The sequence below is a fragment of the Pelodiscus sinensis genome, chromosome 20 (genome assembly GCF_049634645.1).
Source record: "Pelodiscus sinensis isolate JC-2024 chromosome 20, ASM4963464v1, whole genome shotgun sequence".
Taxonomy (NCBI): domain Eukaryota; kingdom Metazoa; phylum Chordata; order Testudines; family Trionychidae; genus Pelodiscus; species Pelodiscus sinensis.
Window position 1 is genome coordinate 17,907,055 of NC_134730.1, and position 23,785 is coordinate 17,930,839.

Genomic DNA, 23,785 nt, shown 5'->3' on the forward strand with positions numbered 1-23,785 from the left:
TGGCTTGCTGCAGCAGTTTCCCTGAAGTCAGCAGGTGGGGAGACTGAAAGAGAAAGCAAAGCTGCTTGCTTAGGAGCTGTAGCAGGAAGCACAAGGCAGGTGAGTAAGCAGGGAGGATGGCTAAATAGACTCTAGATACACCCCTCTCTCCTGCCTGGACCGACTTCCTTGCAACCTAATGCCCACCAAACCCTGTCTTGCCTCAGACTGGACCCACCTCATCTGCCCAGCCCTGAAGCAAAAGGCTGATTTGCCCTCCACAGCTCCACTGTCTATTGCTTGCCTGGCTCTCAGGAAGCTACAAGCAATTCTCATTGAAGTAAACATCCCTCAGACCATGCTGGCTTCATGCTTTAATCCCCTCCTCCTCCCCAGTTCCAGTAATCACTAATTTCCTGTGTCTGTACCTCATGTTTCCAGCAGAAGAGCTTTCTGGGGTGTGTGGGTTTTTTTTGTTTTTTGTATTTACACATCTGAGACAGTTGGTCCATTTCCTTCTTGTCTTAGTAAGTTCTCCATTCAGACAGCAGCACTTCCCCTTCCAGCAATATCTGTGGTAGCTCGTGTGATTATCTTGCCACAGATATTCAGATACCTGCAAACACCACCTGTGGATGCTGCTCACGATCATTTCTTAGATGAAATACATTCTCTAGGTGAAGTCACTTCATAGTCAAAAATAATTACAGCTGACAAACTGGTTCTCTTTCCTCTGCTCTACCGGGTGATTTGCATTAGGGCTTGAAATACGAGAGCAAAACAATTTAAAAAGTCCTTCGGACTACAGGTGCTGACTTGCTCCACTCTGCTCACTTTAAATTCAACAAGGGATGTGCCACTGACTTCAACTGGAACAGGGTAAAGGCCTGGATGCCATATTGTATGTCCATAGAACAAAAGCTGTCCTGTTTACTAGACTGAACAGCCTATGCTGTTGATGCTCAAACCGAGGCTGTAGATACACCGCCGTTCCCCAGAACAACATCCATGTGCTTAGTGTGTATAACAGGGACTGGAAATAATTTTTAATGGGGGGGGGGGGGCACGCCAAGATTTTGGCAAGTGGTCAAAGGCCGCATTTCTACCGAGGGAGTCTGGAGTCAGAGAGAGGTTGGGTGCAGAACAGAGCTTGGGATTGGAGACTGGGTGCAGGAGGGGGTGTAGAGTCTGAGAGGGAGTTTGGGTGAAGGAGGGGGTTGTGATCTGGGGCAGTGGATTAGGGTGCAGAGTCCAGGAGGGAGTAAGGGTACAGGAGAGGATTCTGGCCTGAGGGAGGGGCTCTAGGAGGGGGTGCAAGGTCTAGGAGGGAGTTGTGACCTGCTATATAACATGGAGCACACCCCATTTAACACAGCAACTGGGCATGCACTTCAAAGACCTCTGCTATCCACTTTTCAAGACTAATGTTTTTGTGGTTCTTAGGAAAAGGTAGGAGTGAGGGCATTCCGGAAAGAGGACTCTTGCTAGAGAAAAGGGGTCTTGATAGTAGCAGGTGAACTAAAGGTCAAGCAATAAGGCTTCTGCATGACTGAGGAAATGAAGGCAAGGGCCCAAGCAAAAGCCATTTAGAAAACAAATAACCTGCAACAATCTGCCTCCAAACCACACAAATGCTGGCTGAGCTAAGCAATGATCCACAGTGCAAAGAAACCTGACCGTGAAGCCTTCGCTCAGGCCCCATGCTCTCAAGGACTTCAGCAGCTGGTTTGCCCAAAACAGGACTTAATGTTTGTTCCTGAGGAATGATAAATGTGCTCCACCTTGAATATTAGGCTCAGGCCATTACACTACCTGTTATTGTTAGCAACACCAACTCTCATTACTACTAGCCTCCTTTGCGGGGGTCGTTGGTACATGAAAGTCCTAAACAGTCAATTTTGACAACTGTTCACAAAGACTCTATGAACTCTACGGAGATCAGAACTAAACTGAATTTAAGACCTGGTGTAAAGCAGAATATAGAGGGCAAAAGGGAAATGCTGGATGTATCAAAGCTTAGCTAGTGGGGCACTGGGCATTGAAAAATGACCAAACATAACATTCAATAGAGAGAGATCCAAAAGGGCAGGAATGCGCCTTAGTGAAGTTTTTTCTACACACTATGAAGCCACAAATGGTGGGCTATTGAGAGAAGTCTAAGGGAGTTTGGCACCTGAATCACATTGAAATTCAACAGGAGTTGGGGGCTATCTTGAAAGTCCCAGCTTAAATCAATCCTGAAATGGATATTGGGATTGGAGTTTGGCTGCAACCAGCTTTCAGATCAACCATGTATTTCTTAACCTTTTCCTCCTCCTCCCCCGCTTTCTACATGGAAACATTCATATCTTTTAGCTACATATGCAAATTCCACATTTAAGAAGGGGCCCAAACCTAAGTTGCTACTTTTGCAACTTGAATTACATGTGGCCATAGACAGTAGCACTGAAGCAGCTCACTCCCCGATTACTACTACAAATAGGAAATCGCTACCACTTTTCTCACAGTAACGTGAGTGGGAATCAAGCCACCACCTTTGGCTCTGACACTGAAAACTCATTTGAGAGAAGCCCTCAAAATGTCCGAAATAGTGTTTGTAGATTCAAGAGATGTAATGTTTGTGAAGAGAGGATATACAGATGATTATACAATCAAATCTAATGGAAGATAGCTAGAAAGCTAAAATACATTCTGAAAACACCCATTACATATTGTAACTCAAGTTTTCCTGAGTTAGAATCATGGATAGGAAAGAAATGTGTACACCTATCCTCCCCAAAATTTCTGCCAAAGTTGGAAGGACATCTCTTAAGTCAGAATTAGACCAATCAAATAAACTATACCAAGCTCTTCAGAGAGTAATAGTCTAAAATTCCCAGCCACTCTTCAGAAATGTTAACACATTCAACCTTTTAACTTCAGTACAAAACATATTAGTGTAAGGGGCCATCATTTGAAATTACTTTCTAAATAGGCTGTTGTAAATATCAAGATGTAAGAATTGGGAGTCATGAGGGATTTTTTTAAATTACAATTTATATTCTTATGCAGACAAAAAGTCAGATAAGAGCCAAATTCAGTCCAACAGTGGCCAACAGTTGATAATCAAGTGAAAGGTGAAAAATTATAATTGCTTATTGACCTCTGCAAATATTAATATGCTCCATCAACCCTCAAATTTTATTATCTTTATCCAGCCACAGTGCCCGATAGCCTATGAGGGTACGTCTACACTACAGCGCTAATTCAAACTAACTTAGTTCGAATTAGTTAATTCGAACTAAGCTAATTCGAACTAACGCATCTAGAAATAAAAACTAATTTGAATTAGCGTTTTGCTAATTCGAATTAGCGCGTCCACATTACGTGGACCCTGAAGTGGGGTTAAGGATGGCCGGAAGCAGTGCCGACAGGGCATCAGAGGAGGACTTAGAGCGCGGAGATGCTGTCTCAGGCTAGCAGAGGGCTGTGCTTAAAGGGTCCCGACCCCCACCCCGGACAGACAGTTCTCAGGGGTGCCCCGCTTGCAAAGCAGTCCTGGCTTGGAGTGCCCTTAGTGCCCACACTGGGCACATCACAGCACTCGGCCATCAGCCCGGCTGCACTTGCCGCAGGCTGCCATCTGGAGAGAGGGGGCAATTGGGGGGCTGCAGGAGAGCTTCCACCCCCAGAAGCCCGCAAAGCCAGCCCAGTCCTCCCCATCGGGGGCTCGTGCCCCATTCCTCCCTCACCTCCTTCCACTTACCTTTCCCTAGCCCCTCTTCTTGATGTACAAAATAAAGATAACGTGTCTTCCAAAATGGAATCTGTCTTTATTGAACAAAACTGGGGGAGACTGGGAAAAGGAGGTGGGAGAGGGGAAGAGAGAGGCTGGGAGAGGGGAGGGCAACTAAAATGATCAGGGGTTGGGAACAGGTCCCATATGAAGAGAGGCTAAAGAGAGTGGGACTTTTCAGCTTAGAAAAGAGGAGACGGAGGGGGGACAGGATAGAGGTCTCTAAAAGCAGGAGTTGGGTGGAGACGGTGCATACAGAAAAGTTCTTCATTAGTTCCCATAAAGAAGGACTAGAGGACACCAAAGGAAAGGAATGGGTAGCAGGCTTCAAACTAGTAACAGAAAGTTGTTCTTCACAAAGCAAAGAGTCAACCTGTGGAACTCCTTGCTGCAGGAGGCTGTGAAGGCTAGAACTGGAACAGAGTTTAAAGGGAAGTGAGATAAAGTGATGGAGGTTGGGTCCATGGAGTGGTATTAGCCAGGGGGTAGGAGTGGTGTCCCTGCCCAAGGTTTGTGGAAGGCTGGAGATGGATGGCACGAGACAAATGCCTTGGTCACTGTCTTCGGTCCATCCCCTTCAGGGTCCCTAGGGTTGGCCGCTGTCGGCAGACAGGCTACTGGTCTAGATGGACCTTTGGTCTGACCCAGGATGGCCATTGTAAGCTCAGGGCCGGGGGTCTCAGAGGACCCCCTTGATTCTCTTGCACACCTGCTCCTGGGTGGCCAGGCTGGCAGCTCTCCTGCCCAAGCCGGCCACTTTCCTGTGCCTAGTGCGGAGATCGTGGACAAGGTCCACGATCTCCGCACAAGCCCAGGCGGGTGCCTGCCTCTTGCGGTACCAGGCAAGCTCCCGGGAGCCGCCAGCCTGGTCCCGGGAAGAGGGGGAGGGCTGGAGGGCATCAGGTGGGTGGCTCGATCCGTGCCAGGTGCAGGGTCTGCTGGCTGGGTGCTGGCAGGCTTGCACCTGGCACGGGCACCGTAGCCAGCCCGTGCCCCTTTAAGGGGTCTGGGGCCGGGAGGGGGGCAGACGAGTTTCCCTGGTGTTGGCCAGAGTGGCCACCAGGGAAACCTGGGGAGGGCTAGCCTCCCACTAGTTCGAATTAAGGGGCTACACACCCCTTAATTCGAACTAGCTAATTCGAACTAGGCTTTATCCTCGTGGAATGAGGATTACCTAGTTCGAACTAAATTTGAACTAACGGAGCGCTAGTGTAGCGCCTATGAAAGTTAGTTCAAACGTTAGTTCGAACTAACTTTGTAGTGTAGACATACCCTAAGATTGTAAGTGTACACTGCAGGCTTCTTGCTCAAGAACTTTTTGCGCAAGAACGAGCGTGTCCACACTGCCATGTGCTTTTGCACACGTGTGTCCATAGCTCTTGTGCAAGAAAGCTCTGATGGCCATTTTAGCCATAGGGGTTTCTTGTGCAAGAAACCTGTTCCCGTTCACACTAGCCTTTTTGTTCAAGAGGCTTGCACAAAAAGGCTTATTTTTTGTGGGGAGAGGAATAACTCTTGTGCAAAAATCCCTCTCTGACAATCTACTGTAAACTTTCGTGCGCAAGAACAGGCTTGTAGTGTAGACGCTCCACAAATTTTTGCGCAAGAACACCTGTTCTTGCGCAAGAAGCCTGCAGTGTAGATGTAGCCATATGATGTTGCATTTTACAGACACACACCCTGATAAAAGAGAAGATATCTTGATGATCACATAGTTTATAGCGGATGGCTATAAAGCTATAGACAAACACCTGTCAGGAATAATCTATATAATACTTTGCGCTACCATGGGTGGCCAGCACTGGACTAGATTCCTCTTGAAATCCCTTCCTTTTCTGAGATTCTATGCTAACCAAAGTACTATTTCTATGTATTTAGATACATATTGTCTTTATTAAGCTTGACTTAAGTGCTGGGACAACTTTTAAACACATTCGTTGAAGGAGGGAAGAGGGACTGATGCAGTGAATTTTTGCTTTATTCGCTGTGATTATTTCTGAGGTATTTTTATTTATGAAAAAAATACAAAACCCAGCCAAGCAACAACAAAAACAATGCCCATTTTGCCATTAGTGAAGTAGCTGACTGCAGAAAACAGCACACATTTAAGAGCAATTAAAAAAAAAAACCCCGATCTTAATGTGAAGGTTTTGATTTGTGTTGCAAAAACATTCAGTAAAAATCATGTTCCTGAATTTGTAAAATTTCCCTGCAAGTTTGAGAACAGTCACTAAAAGAAAACCCAAGATTGAAACAGACCCAATTAAAATTAGTTAGGTTATTTTCGTTTAAGCTGCCTGAAGAGCCAAATCCCACCCCCCAAAAGGATCATAGTGAAAAAATGTATCTAATTTTTAAATTTATTTTTAAATACATAATCAATATTAGTACCATGCAAAGAATGTAGCGTTTATAAGTTTGTGACATTAGGAAGAATGACGTTTTAAAAATTCCCAGGGCAAGAAATATGAGGGATTCATCTTGTACTCTGTTATTCATTATGCCCACCTATTAGATCACGTTCTAAGATCATCAAAATATTTAAAAGCAAGAAGCCATGCAGGACTGTGGGAATAAGCACCACACTGCATTTCCTTGGTTTTGTGGGCTTGACTCTTGTGTTATTTCAACTGAGTTGAATAAGCACCAAAAAATAAACCTCTTTCTCCAGCCAAGCTTCCTGTGATCTGGTTTAAACTTCCTGTCTGATATGAGGCTGGGCTGTCAGTTGGCATTGGTAACAGCTCACAGCCACAAAGCTGCAAGAAGGTCAGTGTCTATTATAATATTCTGGCAGGTGTTAGAGACCCTGCTTTATAGCCTACTACCCAAACCTATGCGTCATTGTTCTTAAAATTGATCAGGATGTACAAGAATGCAAGAGCCCTTTTTCAGGAACTAAAGCCTCAGTAATTCTGTGGACTAATGTCAATGACATCATTTATATATTAAAAAAAAAAACCCCTCAGGGGGAGATCTCCAAATCACTCCCCTGTGATTTAAGGGAATAAATCCTATTAACTTGTGTTTGTAATTCATTGAGGCACATGTGAAAATACTCCTGTAAGTGCATAGAGCTCTAGGATAAAGACAAAATGGCAAATCTTCTGCAGCTTCAATGGGGCCAGGATTTGCCCCTTAAAACTTTTGTAAGAAGACTCAGGATAAACCAGAGTCATAGGAACAAGTGTCCTTATTTCACAAAAGAACCATGCAGCAATACTCTCTTGTATTCAAAATAAGCAGATGCCCAAGCTACATAGCTCAGAGAGAAAGCTCGCTTCTAAAGCCAGTTACTGTAGCAAATGGTAGAGTCAGGTCACTAATGAGAATATCAACTTTGTGTCTGCCTACTAGAAAAATTGCATCTCAATAGACACTTAGGGTGTGTCTAGACTACATGCCTCCTTCGACGGAGGCATGTAGATTAGCCAGATCGGAAGAGGGAAATGAAGCCGCGATTAAAATAATCGCGGCTTCATTTAAATTTAAATGGCTGCCCCGATCTGCCGATCAGCTGTTTGTCGGCAGATCGGGGGAGTCTGGACGCGATGCCCCGACAAAGAAGCCTTTCTTCATCGACACAGGTAAGCCTCGTGAAACCAGGTTTACCTGTGTCGATGAAGAAAGGCTTCTTTGTCGGGGCATCGCGTCCAGACTCCCCCGATCTGCCGACAAACAGCTGATCGGCAGATCGGGGCAGCCATTTAAATTTAAATGAAGCCGCGATTATTTTAATCGCGGCTTCATTTCCCTCTTCCGATCTGGCTAATCTACATGCCTCCGTCGAAGGAGGCATGTAGTCTAGACACACCCTTAGAGAAAGACCTAATGTTCGGACTAGGTTCCACTCTTGTGAGATGTGTTCTAAACTGCAACAGAGTTGAGTGTTAAGCACCTTAGAACTGTGGGGCCTGTATATAATCATTTAACTGCCCTCCTAATCAGAAAGGAGTGGTTGGTTACAGCTGTGGGAAAGAGAAATATATTGTGAAGTGGTTTTGGAGGGGAGTGGTCCCATAGACCTGAATGTATTTCAAGTAATCATAGAGCATGGGTTATGAGTGATTTATATTTATGTCATATAGAAAGTTCACTTACTAGCACATTAAATAAATACAAAGAAGTTATAAATACATATAAGATTTTACTGTATGTGGATAGAGGGTCTTAATATAGCTAAAGCAGGAACAGTTGCAGTTTCAATGACCTGCTCAACCCTACATGAATACCATGGAGACAAACTGGGATTCAATAAAAAGGCTCTTATACTAAGTAGGAAGATGTTCATCCAGGGTATACTTCTGGAAACAGGAAATTCTAATTATTTTTAGTTTTAATCTTACTACACCTCTCACTACTAAAAGCAATTATGTAGCACAGACTAACATCTTGCATTCCTTTAAAATTAGCAAAAGCTATGAGAAAAGCCGTAGTCAAGATCATGACGTCAACATGACAGCCACAGTCACATAATTCCTCTGGAGGCGAAAATAACCCAGACCTAAATAAAGACTCTGAGGTGACTCAGAAAAGTGTTCCATAGAGAGGTAAAGACTCCTGTATGCTATGATGCCTGAAAGAATATCAAACATTAATTTTTACTCAAAACTGCAAAATCCCTAGTAATTTCAACTAATTCAGTCTGATTACTTCTGTCAAAACTTCTAAAACAAATGAGCATGATGGTTCAAGTACCAGCTTTCAGCATTTAAATTATTGGCTACAAAAAAGCAATTTGGTTAATGAATCAAAATTCAGCATAAAAACACCCCATGAAGTTTCCAAGTTCACAAAATGTTTACTTTTTTAGTTTAGTACATTCAAATTCATATAGACTAGAATACAGTAATTTGAAATATTTTTGGCGAGTTCAAATTTTAAAAAAACAATTTTCACTTTTAAATACTCCAAACAACTGGTCATGAAAATAAATTTAAGAGAATGGAACAAATGCAAGCTAAAATTTCAGTTTTGATTAAAAGCAAATTTTTACATAGATTTTAGTGGTTTTAACAGTGCTATAGTTGAACAGAATAGATGAACCCACAGAAGTAAAAAACATTAAACCAGACACATTAAAAAAAAAACACATGTAGAACACTTGTCATACTAGGGATTGTCCGCCCACAAGTTCCATTTTTATGCTTTTTCTAGAATTAACTAGGGTATTTTAGTGGTGCTATTTTGCAGCCACCAGATAATACTGTATGGCCACTCATTTCCATGCCTTAATTTTTTTTAAAAAAGTGTCCCTTCTTGGACATTTTATAGAAATGAACAGATTCTACAATATGCAAACAATCCACTGGCAAGTTCAGATGAAATAGAAACAGTACCTTGAAAAACATTTTTATTGTTACTAGTCTATTGTTTGAAGACAGGCAATTCCCAGAACAAAATCTGAAAAAGGCAACACGTTTTGTTTGTTTTCTTTAGTTTTTAAAACACTGACTTGAAAAATTGAGTAAATTAGAAAAAAGGATCAATCAATCTTAATATAAGACATTGATAATATAGTGGGACAGATACAATAACTGGACCAACGGCATTACAGTGAGGCTTCTACATCTACATATTCAATGCACATGTTCTACAATCATGCCTTGCTAACCACATTGTTTTCCTTTACAGAAAATAGCAATATACTAAACCCAATTTTGCTCTTCATAAGGTCCCATATTGATGAGAGATACTGTATCAAGTTTTTCATGCTTTCTTCACTAGAAAGGCCATGTGTGTGAAGAACCAGTAACCATAAAATACTCTAAGTTATCAGCAAATGCAATATACCAATTTTGGCTGGGATGTTGAAGGGACCTAAGGGAGTTCAGATCTTCCAAGCTAGTGGTTGCTTGTATCCAGTTCCACTGAGATCCTTTTGAATATCCCAGCCTTAATTTTCAGCACCAATATACGTTAACTCTTCTGGACAATTACCGTGTGTCTACAAAGCAAAGTCATTTCAGAATACCGGCCATTATTCTGAAATAACTAAGCGAGCGTCTACACAGCAATTCCATTATTTCAAAATAACAGAAGGCTTACTCTGACTTCTGTAAACCTCATTCTATGAAGAATAATACCTATTCCAAAATAGCTATTTTGAAATAAGGCATGTGTAGATGCTCCACTTCTGCTATTTCAAAATAGCCCCTCACCAGGGCCATCCTAAGTTATTCCTCCTGGGGCGCTAAATTGAGATAGTACATCTACATTAGTGAAGCCTGCCTCGGACTAATTTTGAGGCTTCCCTGCAGTGTAGATGTGCTATTTTGAAATAAGCTACTTCAGAATAACTATTCTGGAATAGCTTATTCCGAAATAACTGTGGGCTACGTCCACACTGGCATGATCTTCTGGAAATGCTTTTAACGGAAAAGGTTTTCCGTTAAAAGTATTTCCTGAAAAGCGCATCTAGATTGGCAGGACGCTTTTCCAGAAAAGCACTTTTTCCAGAAAAGCGTCCGTGGCCAACCTAGACGCGCTTTTCCGCAAAAAAGCCCCGATCATCATTTTCGCGATCGAGGCTTTTTTGCGGAAAACACTACTGTGCTGTCTACACTGGCCTTTTTCTGGAACAGTTTTCCGGAAAAAGACTTTTGCCCGAACGGGAGCAGCATAGTTTTTCTGGAAAAGCACTGATGATTTTACATTAGCTCGTCAGTGCTTTTCCGGAAATTCAAGCGGCCAGTGTAGACAGCTGGCAAATTTTTCCGGAAAAGCGGCTGATTTTCCAGAATAACTTGCCAGTGTAGACACAGCCCACTGTGAAGTCTAGGCGTAGCTTTACTGATGCTTCCTCATTATAATTTGGAGACTGGGATTTTTAGTAGTTGGCCACCTGCATTTGCACTGCCAAGTTTTGAAAACTCCACTCTCATCAATTCAACTGTCTTTGTAAGTGACATGTGCGGAGGCGTCCTAAATGTTTGACTGGTATTAACTACTTGTCCAAAACACAGTTTCTTTCATTGATAAGCCAAACTAAGGGTTTGTTTACATGGTGTGGTAATGTGGAATATGGGGGTATGCTGCACATTTAATTGGTTGATATAGATTCTGCTAGTGTACACTAAAGGCTGCCTAGTGCACTTTAATGGAGTGCTATCTAAAACAGTATTAGGTTAAAGTACATTCGGGTGACCTTCATGTCCAGCATCTGGGTCTACGTGGACCAATTAATGTGCAGCATGTTAGTGCACTTTACAAATCACATCCCGTAATCTGTTTTCCTCCATCATGTAGACAAGCCCTATGTAACTAAATATACTATAGTGAGCAGCATGTTTTCACATTCAAGCTTGGCAGAACCACATTTTGAAATCTGTAATTTTCAAAAACTTGTAGTTACAAGCACACTTGTAATAAAACGTTTGGAAGAGGTATAATGTTTGTTTGTCAGTACAGTGTGTGGAATGTAACAATTTCTTGCAAGAGCTTGCAATATGAATAACTGCACCAATGACAACTGTATGTTTTCATTTCAATAAATGTACTTTTAAAATTTAAAAAACAATTTAAAATTTCTATAAAAAGTCATTGTGTGAAGATGATGGGTGGTAAAACTAGATCTATCCATCCATGATTTATGTTTATTAAATGACTAGTGGAAAAATGGTAGAAACCAATTTTAGAACAAATGAAGTTGTCTTTGCTATTGCACTGACTTTCACTATTTGAATAACTAATTTAGAAAAAATTCATATAGTAAAAACTGTAAAATTAGGCTAAAATACAAAAATTCTGGTTAGTAAACATCAGGAACCCCCAGTTCTACTCATGTGGAATGGACTATCCTTACTGTACTATAGTGCCTTGGTTATTTACAGTACTTGCTGTATGAAGGGCAATTCCAGGACGCATTAGATAACATCTGTTCACAGTACATGTAGTCAGAGAACTAGCTACGTCAGTGCAGTTTTTTCTGTGCAATTTTTCAATTCCTCTGAATTCCTTACATCAAATAATACTGTTATGGAGGCCTAGTGCAGATTTTTTTTTTTTTTAATCATAAATGACGGATAATGTCTGCAGGGCTTCTATAAAGGTACTTCCAAATGGCATAGTAATGAACTGCAGCTGCTGTCGCTACAAACATGTGCCATATGGCATGGGCAAATGGAATGATTCCATCGCTCTTGAAGAATACCACTCCCATGCAATAAATTAAGCCTCCCCAAGCAAGTTCTTGAAGTCCATCGGTGTTGTTCTGTTAATTAACGAGGAGACAGAAAAAAAGTTAGCCTTCAGAAATTGAAACTGGAACAAAGTTAGTAAGCTTCAAGGATGTTGTTATTACGATGGGGTGGGGGGAGGGGATGGATGACTTATTTAATCAACATTTAAAAGGCCAGACAATATTATTCAGAGATCTCACTTTGGACTGCGTAGTATATTGATCCTAATCGTGGGTGACTTTCTAATATGACAGCTAATCTGAACTGAACAAACAGGGCAGCAAATTCTAAATGCTTATAGTTTAGCTCGGAGTTTTTGACTAAGCTTGCTTGTACTCTGGCCTGGTATTGTGATCATGGTATATTATGCCATATGTTGCAACTTTACACATAATCATTTCGATTGTTATAATTTTGTTTCAGATTCATCGCTTCACAAAGTCTAGCAGTTTGAGCAACAAGCTGTAATGTACTTAAATATTTTACAATACAACAACTACTCTCAATTTTGTGTGGGGTGATGTGTTTCACAGGTTAATGTTATCAAAGCAATAACAGGTGACATGATCAGAATCAAACAGATCTGACATTCTACCTAGCTGAGAATGCAGTACGCATATGAAAGACCACAAACACACAAGGATGGCTGTAATGGGCAAAAATACACGAGTGTATGTAGCTTATCTCCATGAGTTAAGAGCAACATTCAGCTCTAAACTAGCTAAGTAAAATTACAAGTCTTAGTCATCACCCTAATGTATAAAATCTGACACTACCAGAAAATGCATCTACAACTGCTTCTAATAACAGATGTGGAACTAGTTGCTACCACCCAGATTGGTAACCTTCTGGACAAATCACAAAGCTCATCTCTAATTTTGCTTATCTTCTTGCTGCATGCATTTCTATATATGCTATGACAGTTTGTCTAATGCTATTGTCAAGACATTTGAGCTGAAAATGGGCTACAGTGAACCCTCGCTACTTCGCGGTTCGACTATCGCGGATTCACGACTTCGCGGACTTTTTTCATTACATTATGAATCCGCGATGGTCGAACCGCGAAGTAGCGGTTACCAAAACTTTAAAAAGCCTCCGGGGAAGCCGGCGGGGGGGCATCCCAGGCGCGCCTGGGCTGCTCCCCCGCCGGAGCCCCTCCGCGGCTTTCAAAGCCTCCGGGGAAGCCGGCGGGGGGGCATCCCAGGCGCGCCTGGGCTGCTCCCCCGCCGGAGCCCCTCCGCGGCTTTCAAAGCCTCCGGGGAAGCCGGCGGGGGGGCATCCCAGGCGCGCCTGGGCTGCTCCCCCGCCGGAGCCCCTCCGCGGCTTTCAAAGCCTCCGGGGAAGCCGGCGGGGGGGCATCCCAGGCGCGCCTGGGCTGCTCCCCCGCCGGCTTCCCCCGAGGCTTTGAAAGCCGCGGAGGGGCTCCGGCGGGGGAGCAGCCCAGGCGCGCCTGGGATGCCCCCCCGCCGGCTTCCCCGGAGGCTTTGAAAGCCGCGGAGGGGCTCCGGCGGGGGAGCAGCCCAGGCGCGCCTGGGATGCCCCCCCGCCGGCTTCCCCGGAGGCTTTGAAAGCCGCGGAGGGGCTCCGGCGGGGGAGCAGCCCAGGCGCGCCTGGGATGCCCCCCCGCCGGCTTCCCCGGAGGCTTTGAAAGCCGCGGAGGGGCTCCGGCGGGGGAGCAGCCCAGGCGCGCCTGGGATGCCCCCCCCCCCCCCCCGCCGGCTTCCCCCGAGGCTTTGAGGATCCTACTTCTACTTCGCGGATTTTCATCTATCGCGGTAGGGTTTGGAACCTATCTACCGCGATAAACGAGGGTTCACTGTATTTTGATAATTTTCAAGCTATAATGAAGAGACTAGGATATATAATGCTTTTAAAACACCTCATTTCCCAGTGGCATGGTATAAAGGTCACCAAATAATACATTATTGTCGAGAAGTTAATTAGTCCACTAGAGATGGCTATGGATATTTATACCTGTGATTCAATTTTTAGCTAATTTTATCCATTAATCTGGGGGTGCCTCTAATGGAAAGAGTCAGATTATTCTCAGCCTTCTTCTAAAGCAAGTCATTTTTAAAAGGGGGAAGGAATGACCTGTTTTTAGATTTTGGGCCAGAATAGGGGAAAACTTGAAAACTTCAGGACAGCTAGTAAATAAGCAAAACAGGAAGCAAGGTGTAATACAAGGAGTCTTATGTCATGCTTCTAAATTAAGCTTCATTCTGAATTTTGAAGGGACAAACAAGCAATTTCAACGCATTACTTTGAAATACATGAATGCACACAACTGAAATGCACTATTCGATTCTTCTGACTCTAGTGAAATAGTAGTACTACACCTGGATGATTCTTTTAGGCATTTCTTTTTTTAAAGAAACTGAGTCTTCCTAATGGAATGGAATTTCATTGGCTTATAGTTTAAGGAACATTAAAACCCAAACAGATGGCTAAATGCTAGTTGCAGAACCACTGAAAGTATTTATAACAGTGTGTTGGAATGAAATTAACGTTCCATTTTATGTGTTTTGATGTCACTAGAATTCCCTTTTAAACTACTTATAAAAGGAAAAGTAGTGTGTTTATTACATGAACAGCATCCTTACCATAGAGGTCACTACCAGGGCAGGAGAAAATCCCATGGCTAAGTAGAAAAGGAGTTCTACAATCTTATACCTAAAAGGAAAATGTAAGGAAAGGTACAAGATTAATTTTAATGCACATTTGTCTGTTTGAGGAAATATAAAAACAGCTAATGTATTACTTTTTAAATTAACAGATGCCCATCAATCACCTAAAAACTTTGTATACAGATAGAGCTTCAGAGGGGTAGCCGAGTTAGTCTGTAACAGGAAAAACTTAAAAAACAACAAATAGACTAGTAGCACCTTAAAGACTAACAAAACATGTAGATGGTATCATGAGCTTTCGTGGACAAAACGAAATATTCTTGGATCTGGACATTTAACACTCCGGTCCTCTGAAGAAGTGGGTTGTGCCCATGAAAGCTCATGATACCATCTACATGTTTTGTTAGTCTTCAAGGTGATGCTAAACTATTTGTTGTTTTATACAGATGGAGAACATTGGGATTTTATTTACATAACAGAGGACTGACACTACGGTGGAAACATTGCCTACAGCAGAAATGGGGACCCTCACGTCCAGGGGCTGGATGCAGCCCCGGAGGTTCATGGTCCCCTCTTCTCCCCCAACATTGGGGAGCCTATGCTGGCACTCCACCTCCATCACTGCAGAGCTGGAGAATACAAAATCTACCAGACTGGATCTCCCCCTAGGCGCCGGTGTGGGAGGGGAATGCAGGGAGTGTCTTTCTCCTTCTCAGTTAGGGGCCACATCAGTGAGGTTTTTTTGTTTGCCGACTGATTTTTCTGTGGGTCAGAAAAATCCTAACCCTAACCCCCAGGCCCATCAAATGGGTCAATGCATATGGTTTCTAGGGATGTAAAAGTATAATCACTTAAATGGTTAAGCAATAAGCATCAGCTTATCAGTTTCCATTACAGTTACACAGGGAGCCGGCTGTCACCCTGTGACCCACAGCAAAGCCTCCCTGGGAGAGGAGCTGGCAGCTTCTTCTGGCCCTGCCCCCAGAGAGGCTCTGCAGTATAACTTTAAAAATGTTTTATAAAAGTTATACTGCAGAGCCTACAGTGCTTGTAATCCCTAGGAATTTAGCGGTTATGGTTACATTTTTTTTAAACCACACTATTTTTGTTATATTCCTAATGGCTTCAATATTTCTTTCTTACTAGCTGGGGAAAGATCTATGAAGATTAGTTGTTCACCCCTTGGGAATGGCAGTCAACGAGATACGGTTACATAGGCTCAAGAAAACAGTAGCATAAACTAAGCAGAATGACCTCTTGTAATAGTTCAACAGGGGCACTGTAGAAGTTTCCAGGGTTAGTAAGCCTCTCTCTGTGCGACTTAGGGTACGTGTAGACTATAGGCTTTTGTCGACAGAGGCTTTGTCGACAGATACGGTCGACAAAGCCTTTGTCGACAAAGAGCGTCTAGACTACAGCCAGTTCTGTCGACAAAGCAAGCCGCTTTTTCGATAGAGTCTAGATGCTCTCTTTTGAAAAAGCACAGTGTGGATGAAATAGCACCTTTTGTCAACAGAATTCTTTCAACAAAAGGCATTATTCCTCGTAGAATGAGGTTTACTGCTGTTGACAAAACTGCCGTGTTCTGTCGACAGAACTCTGTGGTAGTGTAGACGCAGTTATAGTTTTGTTGACAAAAGGCCACTTTTGTCGACAAAGCCCTATAGTCTAGACACACCCTTAATATTGCAATGTCATCTTAAAGGGAACATTTTATTAATTAACTAGCATACAATAATATGGAAGGAATAAAGATATCTTGATTGTCTAGATAATTCCTTCAACCACCATCAACAGATTTAATAGGACAGCAAAAACGTGAAGTCAACTCCCACCTTTCCTTGCCTACTTTGTACCAGCAAGATTTAAGTATTTGTTGAGCTGTCTTACTTTTTCATATAAGACATTTAAGAGCAATTGTAAATTTGTTCTAAATGTGAGATATACAAGTTACTGTAAATTTATATGCAATAAAGTGGATACAAATATCATTTGATAAGATATAAGCTTGCATCCTTTTATTTATGTATTTCTGCTATTTTGAAGTTCTATGATCAATATGTAAGACAAGCTGACATTTTATTATAGGAGTATTGAAAAAGTAGCAAGTTCAAATGCAGTTTAAAGTTTAGTGCAAATTAGAATTCTTACTTTTCATGGTAGAGAAATACATAAATGGTTCCTCCAGCTGCCATTAGCCAGATAAACCAGCGCATATGAGATGCCAGAGGTCCAAGCTCACGAAGATTTAACCTGAAAGTGTGAAGATTGCAATAGATAATAGAAGTGATGACTGAATGGAACTTACTGACATACAAAAGATTATTATTTATTTTAAAACCACACGGGCTACACTTTGGCTAGAAAATGGGTACGGAAAAATTTTGGGATTACTTAAGATAGGCGAAGGGCTTTAGCAGGGGTAACCCTAGATGAGCTGCCGGCAACTGATGCCCTAGGCGAAACGCGTGACTGGCGCGCGATCGGCGCCCCCGCCTCCAAAGCCCTCAATGGCCGTTTATCTTGGTGCCCTAGGTGACCGCCTAGTTCACCTGTATTGACAGGCGGCCGCCACTGGGCTTTAGCCCATTTATTGATAAGAAAACTTATTTGAGAACCTACACTAAGCAGAGTCACAGTGTGCTGAGACCAACATGGGGAAGTGAGAGCCTTGTTTTTCCATTTCCAAATCACTTTCTACTGCCCCCTTTTGAGGGACAATGTTAAGAGTCTTTTTCAACTACAAGTCAAAGTCGAAGCACAGCATTTGACTTATGATGGTAGATGAGAGAAAAGAAAACTGCAGTACTTGGATAATTTAGCAATTGCTCATTTGAAAGGAGATTACTGTAAGATAGCTGTTACATTCCCTGCATAACCTGATGCCCCCCTGAAGTCAGTCTGAATTTGGGATAAGCAAGAATGTTGGTTAGGGCCCATAATTTCTAGTCATATCGTTCAGAATTCATTCAAAAGGAAGTGACAAAAACAGTTTGTTCCTCTTGTAATACAAAAGAGGGGAGGAATCAGCATAGTTAAATCCCAGAGGATTATGCTGTATTTCATTTCTCAGTTCAGTGAATATTGCCAGTCAACTACTTCTCAAAGCCCTTAAAAAATTATTTGGAAATCATATTGATACAAAACACAGAGAGTTGTAATCCCTTGAAAACACATATCTGATTTCTTACCAGGGTGCATATGATGCTGCAATAAAGACATAGATCACCATTCTGTCACACATGTGAAAACAATGCTCCATTGTCCTAACAAAGAGAAAACAGGTCGCTAAAAGCAAACTTTGGAAAAACGTCACGATTCCTCTCAGTCAAAGAAAATCATTAGCAATTTTAATTGTAATTGCTCTCGCTTACAATAGTAAAGCTTCTCAGTCTTCGAGACACTAGAGTAAGGACTGAGTGCTCTGTGCTCCCTCATTTCAGGGCTGGAGCAGCCTCTAGGCTGATCTACATTGGGCCACTTGGCTCAGGCTACCCAGAGCACAGTAGTACTCCTGTTATGTCCCTTCCCCAGCATGTTTAATAGCATAAAACTGTGACACCAGCTCTACATTACCCAGTGACAGGCACTGTGCAAGGGGAATTCTTAAAGAGGCTCTTTACAACGGCTTCGTGACCCCAAAGGAGTCATAGCAGAATCAAGGATCTGTCCCTTTCTGCTATTAGAGCAAGATGGGGAATAAAATAGCATTTGTTCACCAAGGTTAGACCCTAGTGGGCCGCTGCCACTATATTTTCCTGCACCTCCGCAGGTACAGGCGATTGCAGCTCCCACTGGCCGGGAATGGTGATCTGTGGCCAATGGGAGCTATGAAACCTCATACCTGCGACGACGCAGATAAATACGGCGGTGTGGGGGCCTGTCCAGGGGCTAACTTTGGTGGACTGCAACTGGCCCGTGGGCCGGTATTTGCCGACCTCTGTATTAGAGGCTAGCTTTGAAGCACAACCTTTCTCTGGTCAACAAGCCGTATGTGTCTACCTCAATGTACAGAAGAATGCAAAATATCCACCCAACAATCACATTTCTAGACTGAGCTTAAATCCACTTCACTTTTTATGTGGTACTTTTCTTCTGCAGAATATTAAGTTTCCTTGTGACACCCATTAACTGCAACATTTAATGCCAGCATAAATTGTGCCACTTTGTTCTGTTGCTCTGTCCTGTACATACATAATTGACGTGATTCAGAGTCTTGTGACGCAAGGCATTATATGCTATTATTTTAATAAAGACATAATCAGGAACATGGGAGTGATTCATTATGTTCTGCCCATAGAAAGTCATCAGAAATAATGTTAGGTATAAGATTAGCAGAAGACCAATTTATTTTTGGTTCTGTGTCCTATTACGTACTGGCGTTTTCTCTTGACAGAAGTGAGCAGATATTTGCATATGCAGTGCAGGCACATAGAAATGTGACAAAAAGCTACATTTTGTGTAGTATTCTATGTCCTTTAAATGATGTACATCATATTCTTTGTAGTAATTCTTCCCAAAAATCAGAATATCCTGTTACTTTTGTTACCTGTCTGCAGTGATGGAATCAAGATTTCTTGGATAATCTATTACACAGCACTCAAAGTATCCCTCACAATTAGGGATGTAAAATCACCTTAGAACAGTTAACCAGGTAAACATTACGTTTAACTGGTTAACCACTTAAACGGAGCAGGCGTAGGGCTGGCAGTCTGGAGCACCCCCTACCCATGGAGCAGCAGATCCACCTGGGCTGGGACAGCCCCTGGTTAACGGTCACCAGTAAGCATCACCCTATAAGAGTGATGCTTACCAGTTTACTGGTTAACCATTAACATCCCTACTCACAATGCTCTGCAAAAGTGGAAACACATGTTCTGTGGTCTGCCTACTCTGGGCTATTAAACCCTACCACTTCAGAAGCAGCATGAAAAACATTATGGACAGTGAGTGTTCTGGTGATACCTTAAGTGACTCTTTTTCCAGGAAACTATGTGAAACACTGTGGACACAATGAAGAGTGCACAGAGGCCCATGCCATACATCCATGCTGTTATCTTTTCCCATCGGTCATCAGAGAGCCGGTGGAGGAGGGCACTTCCCACAATGGCTGGAACGATGAGGAACTAAGGAAACAACAATAGAAATACTGAGGTTATTCCCTATCCCCAGCCACTGTGCAGAATCACCCACCCGTTCCTGAACTATGGATTTTTCTGCTCACAATACACAAGCAACAGTAAACAGACCCAATTATAAATAATGATGTCAATAGACCATATGTTAAGTGTGTATCAGTCCATTGTCCTACAACCTGGTTACCAGTGTGTTGCACAGTCTGATGGCAGATCCCTAAAAAGAGCACAGAACCTAATGACTGAGATCTAAATATTTCAAGAGTTACCACTAGCAATTGAATAACAGGTTGAACCTCTCTGGTCCGGGACTCTCTGGTCCGGCAATATTAATTGTCCAGCAGGACCACAGATGTTGCTGGACCAGAGAGCCCCAGAAGGTTGGAGCAGAGCCCATCTGGCAGCCTGCAGGGCCAGTGGCCTGAGGGCAGAGAACCGGAGTGGCCGGGGGCAGGGAGCCCTGGTGGACAGAGCGGGGCCAACGGGCTGCAGAGCCCAGTGGATGGACTGGGGGATGCAGAGAGCCCAGGAGGCAGGCCAGCGGCAGCACATTGACTAGGGATGGGGGCCCAGAGAGGAGCCCCAGGAGTCCTGGAGGCCTGACCTCCTGTGGTCCAGCAAACTCCCTTTTTGGGACAGCTCGGGTTCTGAGGGTACTGGGCCAGGGAGATCCAACCGACATTCAATTCTCCCTCTTCTCCCCAACAATGTTTGGGATTAATCATTAACCTCTTCAGTCACAAGGCACCAGGGAAACAAGACACTCAGCACATCTCTTCACTTAGGCAGCTACTTAAAAAACAAAGATTCAGAAGCAGGTCGTTGGTCTCCACAACTGCTCTGCCAAATCCAAAACAATTTCAGGTTAAAACTCAGTGTGGTATAATGCAAACTGAGGGCCAACTTCTGCCTTCAGATGCATGCATAGTGCCCACTGGAGACTTAGAGAGTCCCACCTTATGCATCATCCATGAGCAAAGTTCTCTGTCTAGTGTAAAGCAATGGAAACCTAAAGCCTCAGTTCAGGAAAGCACACAAGCAGGTGCTTAAGTCCCACTGAAGTCAAAAGATTTTTGGCAAGGGCATTGCTGAGTTGGGGATTCAAGTACAGTAAAACTCCAACTGTCTGGCATCCAGTGGTCCGGCACCAACTGGAAACCAGGAAGTGCTCCGGCTAGCCGGACAATTGGAGCTGCTCCGCACCACTTCCCCAAGTCCACCGTTGCCGCTGCTGAAGCACACGAGTGGCGGACTTGGGGAAGCTGCGGAGCAGAGCAGCTGAGGTGCTGCCGGGCACCGAGCAGGGGAGTGAGGGGCAGTGCTGTAGGACCAACCGGACAGCACCCCAACTGCTCTGCGCCGCTTCCCCAAGTCCACTGCTGCTGAAACTGACGAGCGGCGGACTTGGGGAAGCTGCAGAGCAGAGCAGCTGGGGTGCTGCCTGGTTGGTCCCGCAGCGCCGCCCTTCACCCCCCTTCTCGGGGAAAACTACTGCAGCCTCGGGGGTGGGGAGCCCGCTTCCCTCCCCTCCCGGAAACTGTGAGGCTACACAAGGCTTCCCTCGCCTTCCTGTAAAATGGTGGAGGGTTCACCCCTTGCCTCGCCATTCCCTGCCCACCCCCCAGACGCAGTCTGGGTCCTGGCAGACCCGTCACAGCACCCCCACTGGAGTACCTCCCGATACTCCGGCATATCCGATAATCCGGCACCACCTAGGTTCCAAAGGTGCCAGATTATCGGAAGTCTACTGTACTGACTATATTAGTAGGATAGTACAACACCCCCTATATGGTGAATGATGATTTGTACTGGTATAAATGCCTTTATACAAATATATCTTAGCCCTAAAGGGAATGGGAAAAAAAATCTATATTAGTATAAGGCACCTTTATTTTGGTATAATTGGATCCACACTAGGGGCTCAAAACATCATAACTATTTTATTAAAATCCCACACCCAAACCAAAATGGTTATAAAAATCACTGTAGACAGGCCTAAATAAGAGCAGGAGGAATTTTTTCTTGTGTGTATTTGAGTATTTAAAAGGTTTTTCTGTACTCTTGACAACAGAATAAGGATTGGTTAAGGCCACCACAGAATAATATTTAGAAAATAATCCTCAATTCGTGTCAAAATGTAACTTGTATCACTTTTACACCTGAAGAAGCATTTGCATACCTGAGTTACCTTTAACTGTTAATGTTAAAAATATGCTAAATGAATCCTTTAAAAAAAGTGATTGTGTGTATATATAACTATAGTGAAGAACATTTAAAATGTGCCACTTCATTTTCAATTTTAATAGGTGGTACGTGGTTCAAAGATCTTGACCATCTGCTTTTTTTGTATTTGTGTCATTTTTGTAGGGCTGACAAATTGATTACAGTGATAGAAAGTGCTCAAGTTGGATCTGTTTACTTTAGGTCATAATAAAAATGTTTCATCCTGTAAATATTTTGAACATAGCAGTTTCAGTAGCCACAAGAAGTATTCTACTGGTCCTGACTATACATTTTTAAGGTTTCAACTGGAAAAAAGATTAATTTAACCAATGAAATCATGGGTACAGCCTGAAGTGGGAAAACACAGGTCATTCATGATAAACCCTGCATCCTGGAATCTGACAATGATTCACCTTTTAAAAAGCCCTGTAGTGAGACAGAATTACAGGAAGCAAAGTTCTTCCTTGATCTACACTGTAGATATACCGTACTTTATCCTCATGCAAAACTCCCTGTGGGTATGTCTACACTACCCCCCTAGTTTGAACTAGGGAGGGTAATGTAGTCATACGGAGTTGCAAATGAAGCCCGGGATTTGAATTTCCCGGGCTGCATTTGCATGAAGCCGGCCGGCGCCATTTTTAAATGCCGGCTAGTTCGGACTCTGTGCCGCGCGGCTACACGCGGCACGGAGTCCGAACTAGCCGGCATTTAAAAATGGCGCCGGCCGGCTTCATGCAACTGAAGCCTGGGAAATTCAAATCCCGGGCTTCATTTGCAACTCCGTATGACTACATTACTCTCCCTAGTTCGAACTCGGGGGGTAGTGTAGACGTACCCTGAGGCATAAATGGAAACTCTGGGTATATCTACAACAGAGATCATTCAAAGAAAGTCTGCACTGTGGATTGAAAACCAGTTTGATACTTGAAGACCAGTGTTCACAAATCAATTTAAAAGCACAGAAGTAGTGCTGGTTTCAAAAACAAGATGACATTACCAATACAAATTATTTGCATCTGCAGATGTGAATGCAGATATCCGCAGCTCATTTTTGTGGCTACAAATGTGGATGTGGCTACAAAATTTTGAATCCATGCAGGGCTCTAGTTATGTGTAGTAATAGTAAAGTGTGATTGACTTTCCCTGGTGCATTTGCTACCTTTCAGCTCCTTCAGTAGATGTTGCTACCAGCAATTACTGTCACTTTTTCATAACTGAATGACTGGGATTCTTCCAAGAGGCATTACAGCGAGGCACCTAAATCCCAGCCAGTTTCAATGGATATTCAGCTTCTCATTCAGCAGGCCCATTTGAAAATCCCAGCCCATAAAAATAAGCTGTATACACTGTTAATGCATCTTCACTCCTTGCTGTCCTTTCCTTAATAGAAAGTAAAGCCAATGACTATCAGACTAGGTTTGCATATCTATTTTAAATATCTAATGTAAACTTGGAAGAACACAGCCTCAAGTCTAATATAGGGATGTTAAATATTGAATAACTGACTAATCGAATAACTATTCGATTAGTTGATAGGGTGCCTCTACCTTTGAATTGTAGCAACAGCCTGGGCCCAGCGAAAGCGCTCTGTGGAGCCTGGGGTCAGCTGGGGACGCTGACCCCAGGCTCCATGGGGTACTGCTGCTTTGAAATGCTGTGGGGAGACCAGTGTCAGGCTCCTCATGGCATTTCAAAGTGACAGCACTCCATAGAGCCGGAGATCAGTTGGGAACTCCCCCACTGACCCCGGGCTCCATGCGGCACTGCCGCAGAGAGCCTAGGGACACTCCAACTGGCCCCGGACAGTATGTGGCATTTCAAAGCAGCAGCACCACATGGAGCCCAGGGTCTGGCCCCAGGCTC

General features: G+C 43.4%; 1 protein-coding gene across 3 annotated transcripts in view; it reads right to left on the minus strand.

The window, feature by feature from the left end:
* Nucleotides 1-8,535: 8,535 nt before the first annotated feature.
* MMD (monocyte to macrophage differentiation associated) overlaps nt 8,536-23,785 on the minus strand; it is a 35,884-nt gene continuing 20,634 nt past the window's right edge. For 2 of the 3 annotated variants that reach the window (XM_075903827.1, XM_075903829.1), the window contains exons 3-7: nt 19,527-19,687; nt 17,753-17,827; nt 16,713-16,814; nt 14,538-14,607; nt 8,536-11,966 (exon numbers count right to left, since the gene is read on the minus strand). In XM_075903827.1, the coding sequence (XP_075759942.1) occupies nt 11,766-11,966; nt 14,538-14,607; nt 16,713-16,814; nt 17,753-17,827; nt 19,527-19,687 (609 nt within the window). In that variant the 3' untranslated portion in view covers nt 8,536-11,765. The remainder of the gene's footprint in view (nt 11,967-14,537; nt 14,608-16,712; nt 16,815-17,752; nt 17,828-19,526; nt 19,688-23,785) is intronic. The other variant, XM_075903828.1, reaches the window with a different exon arrangement.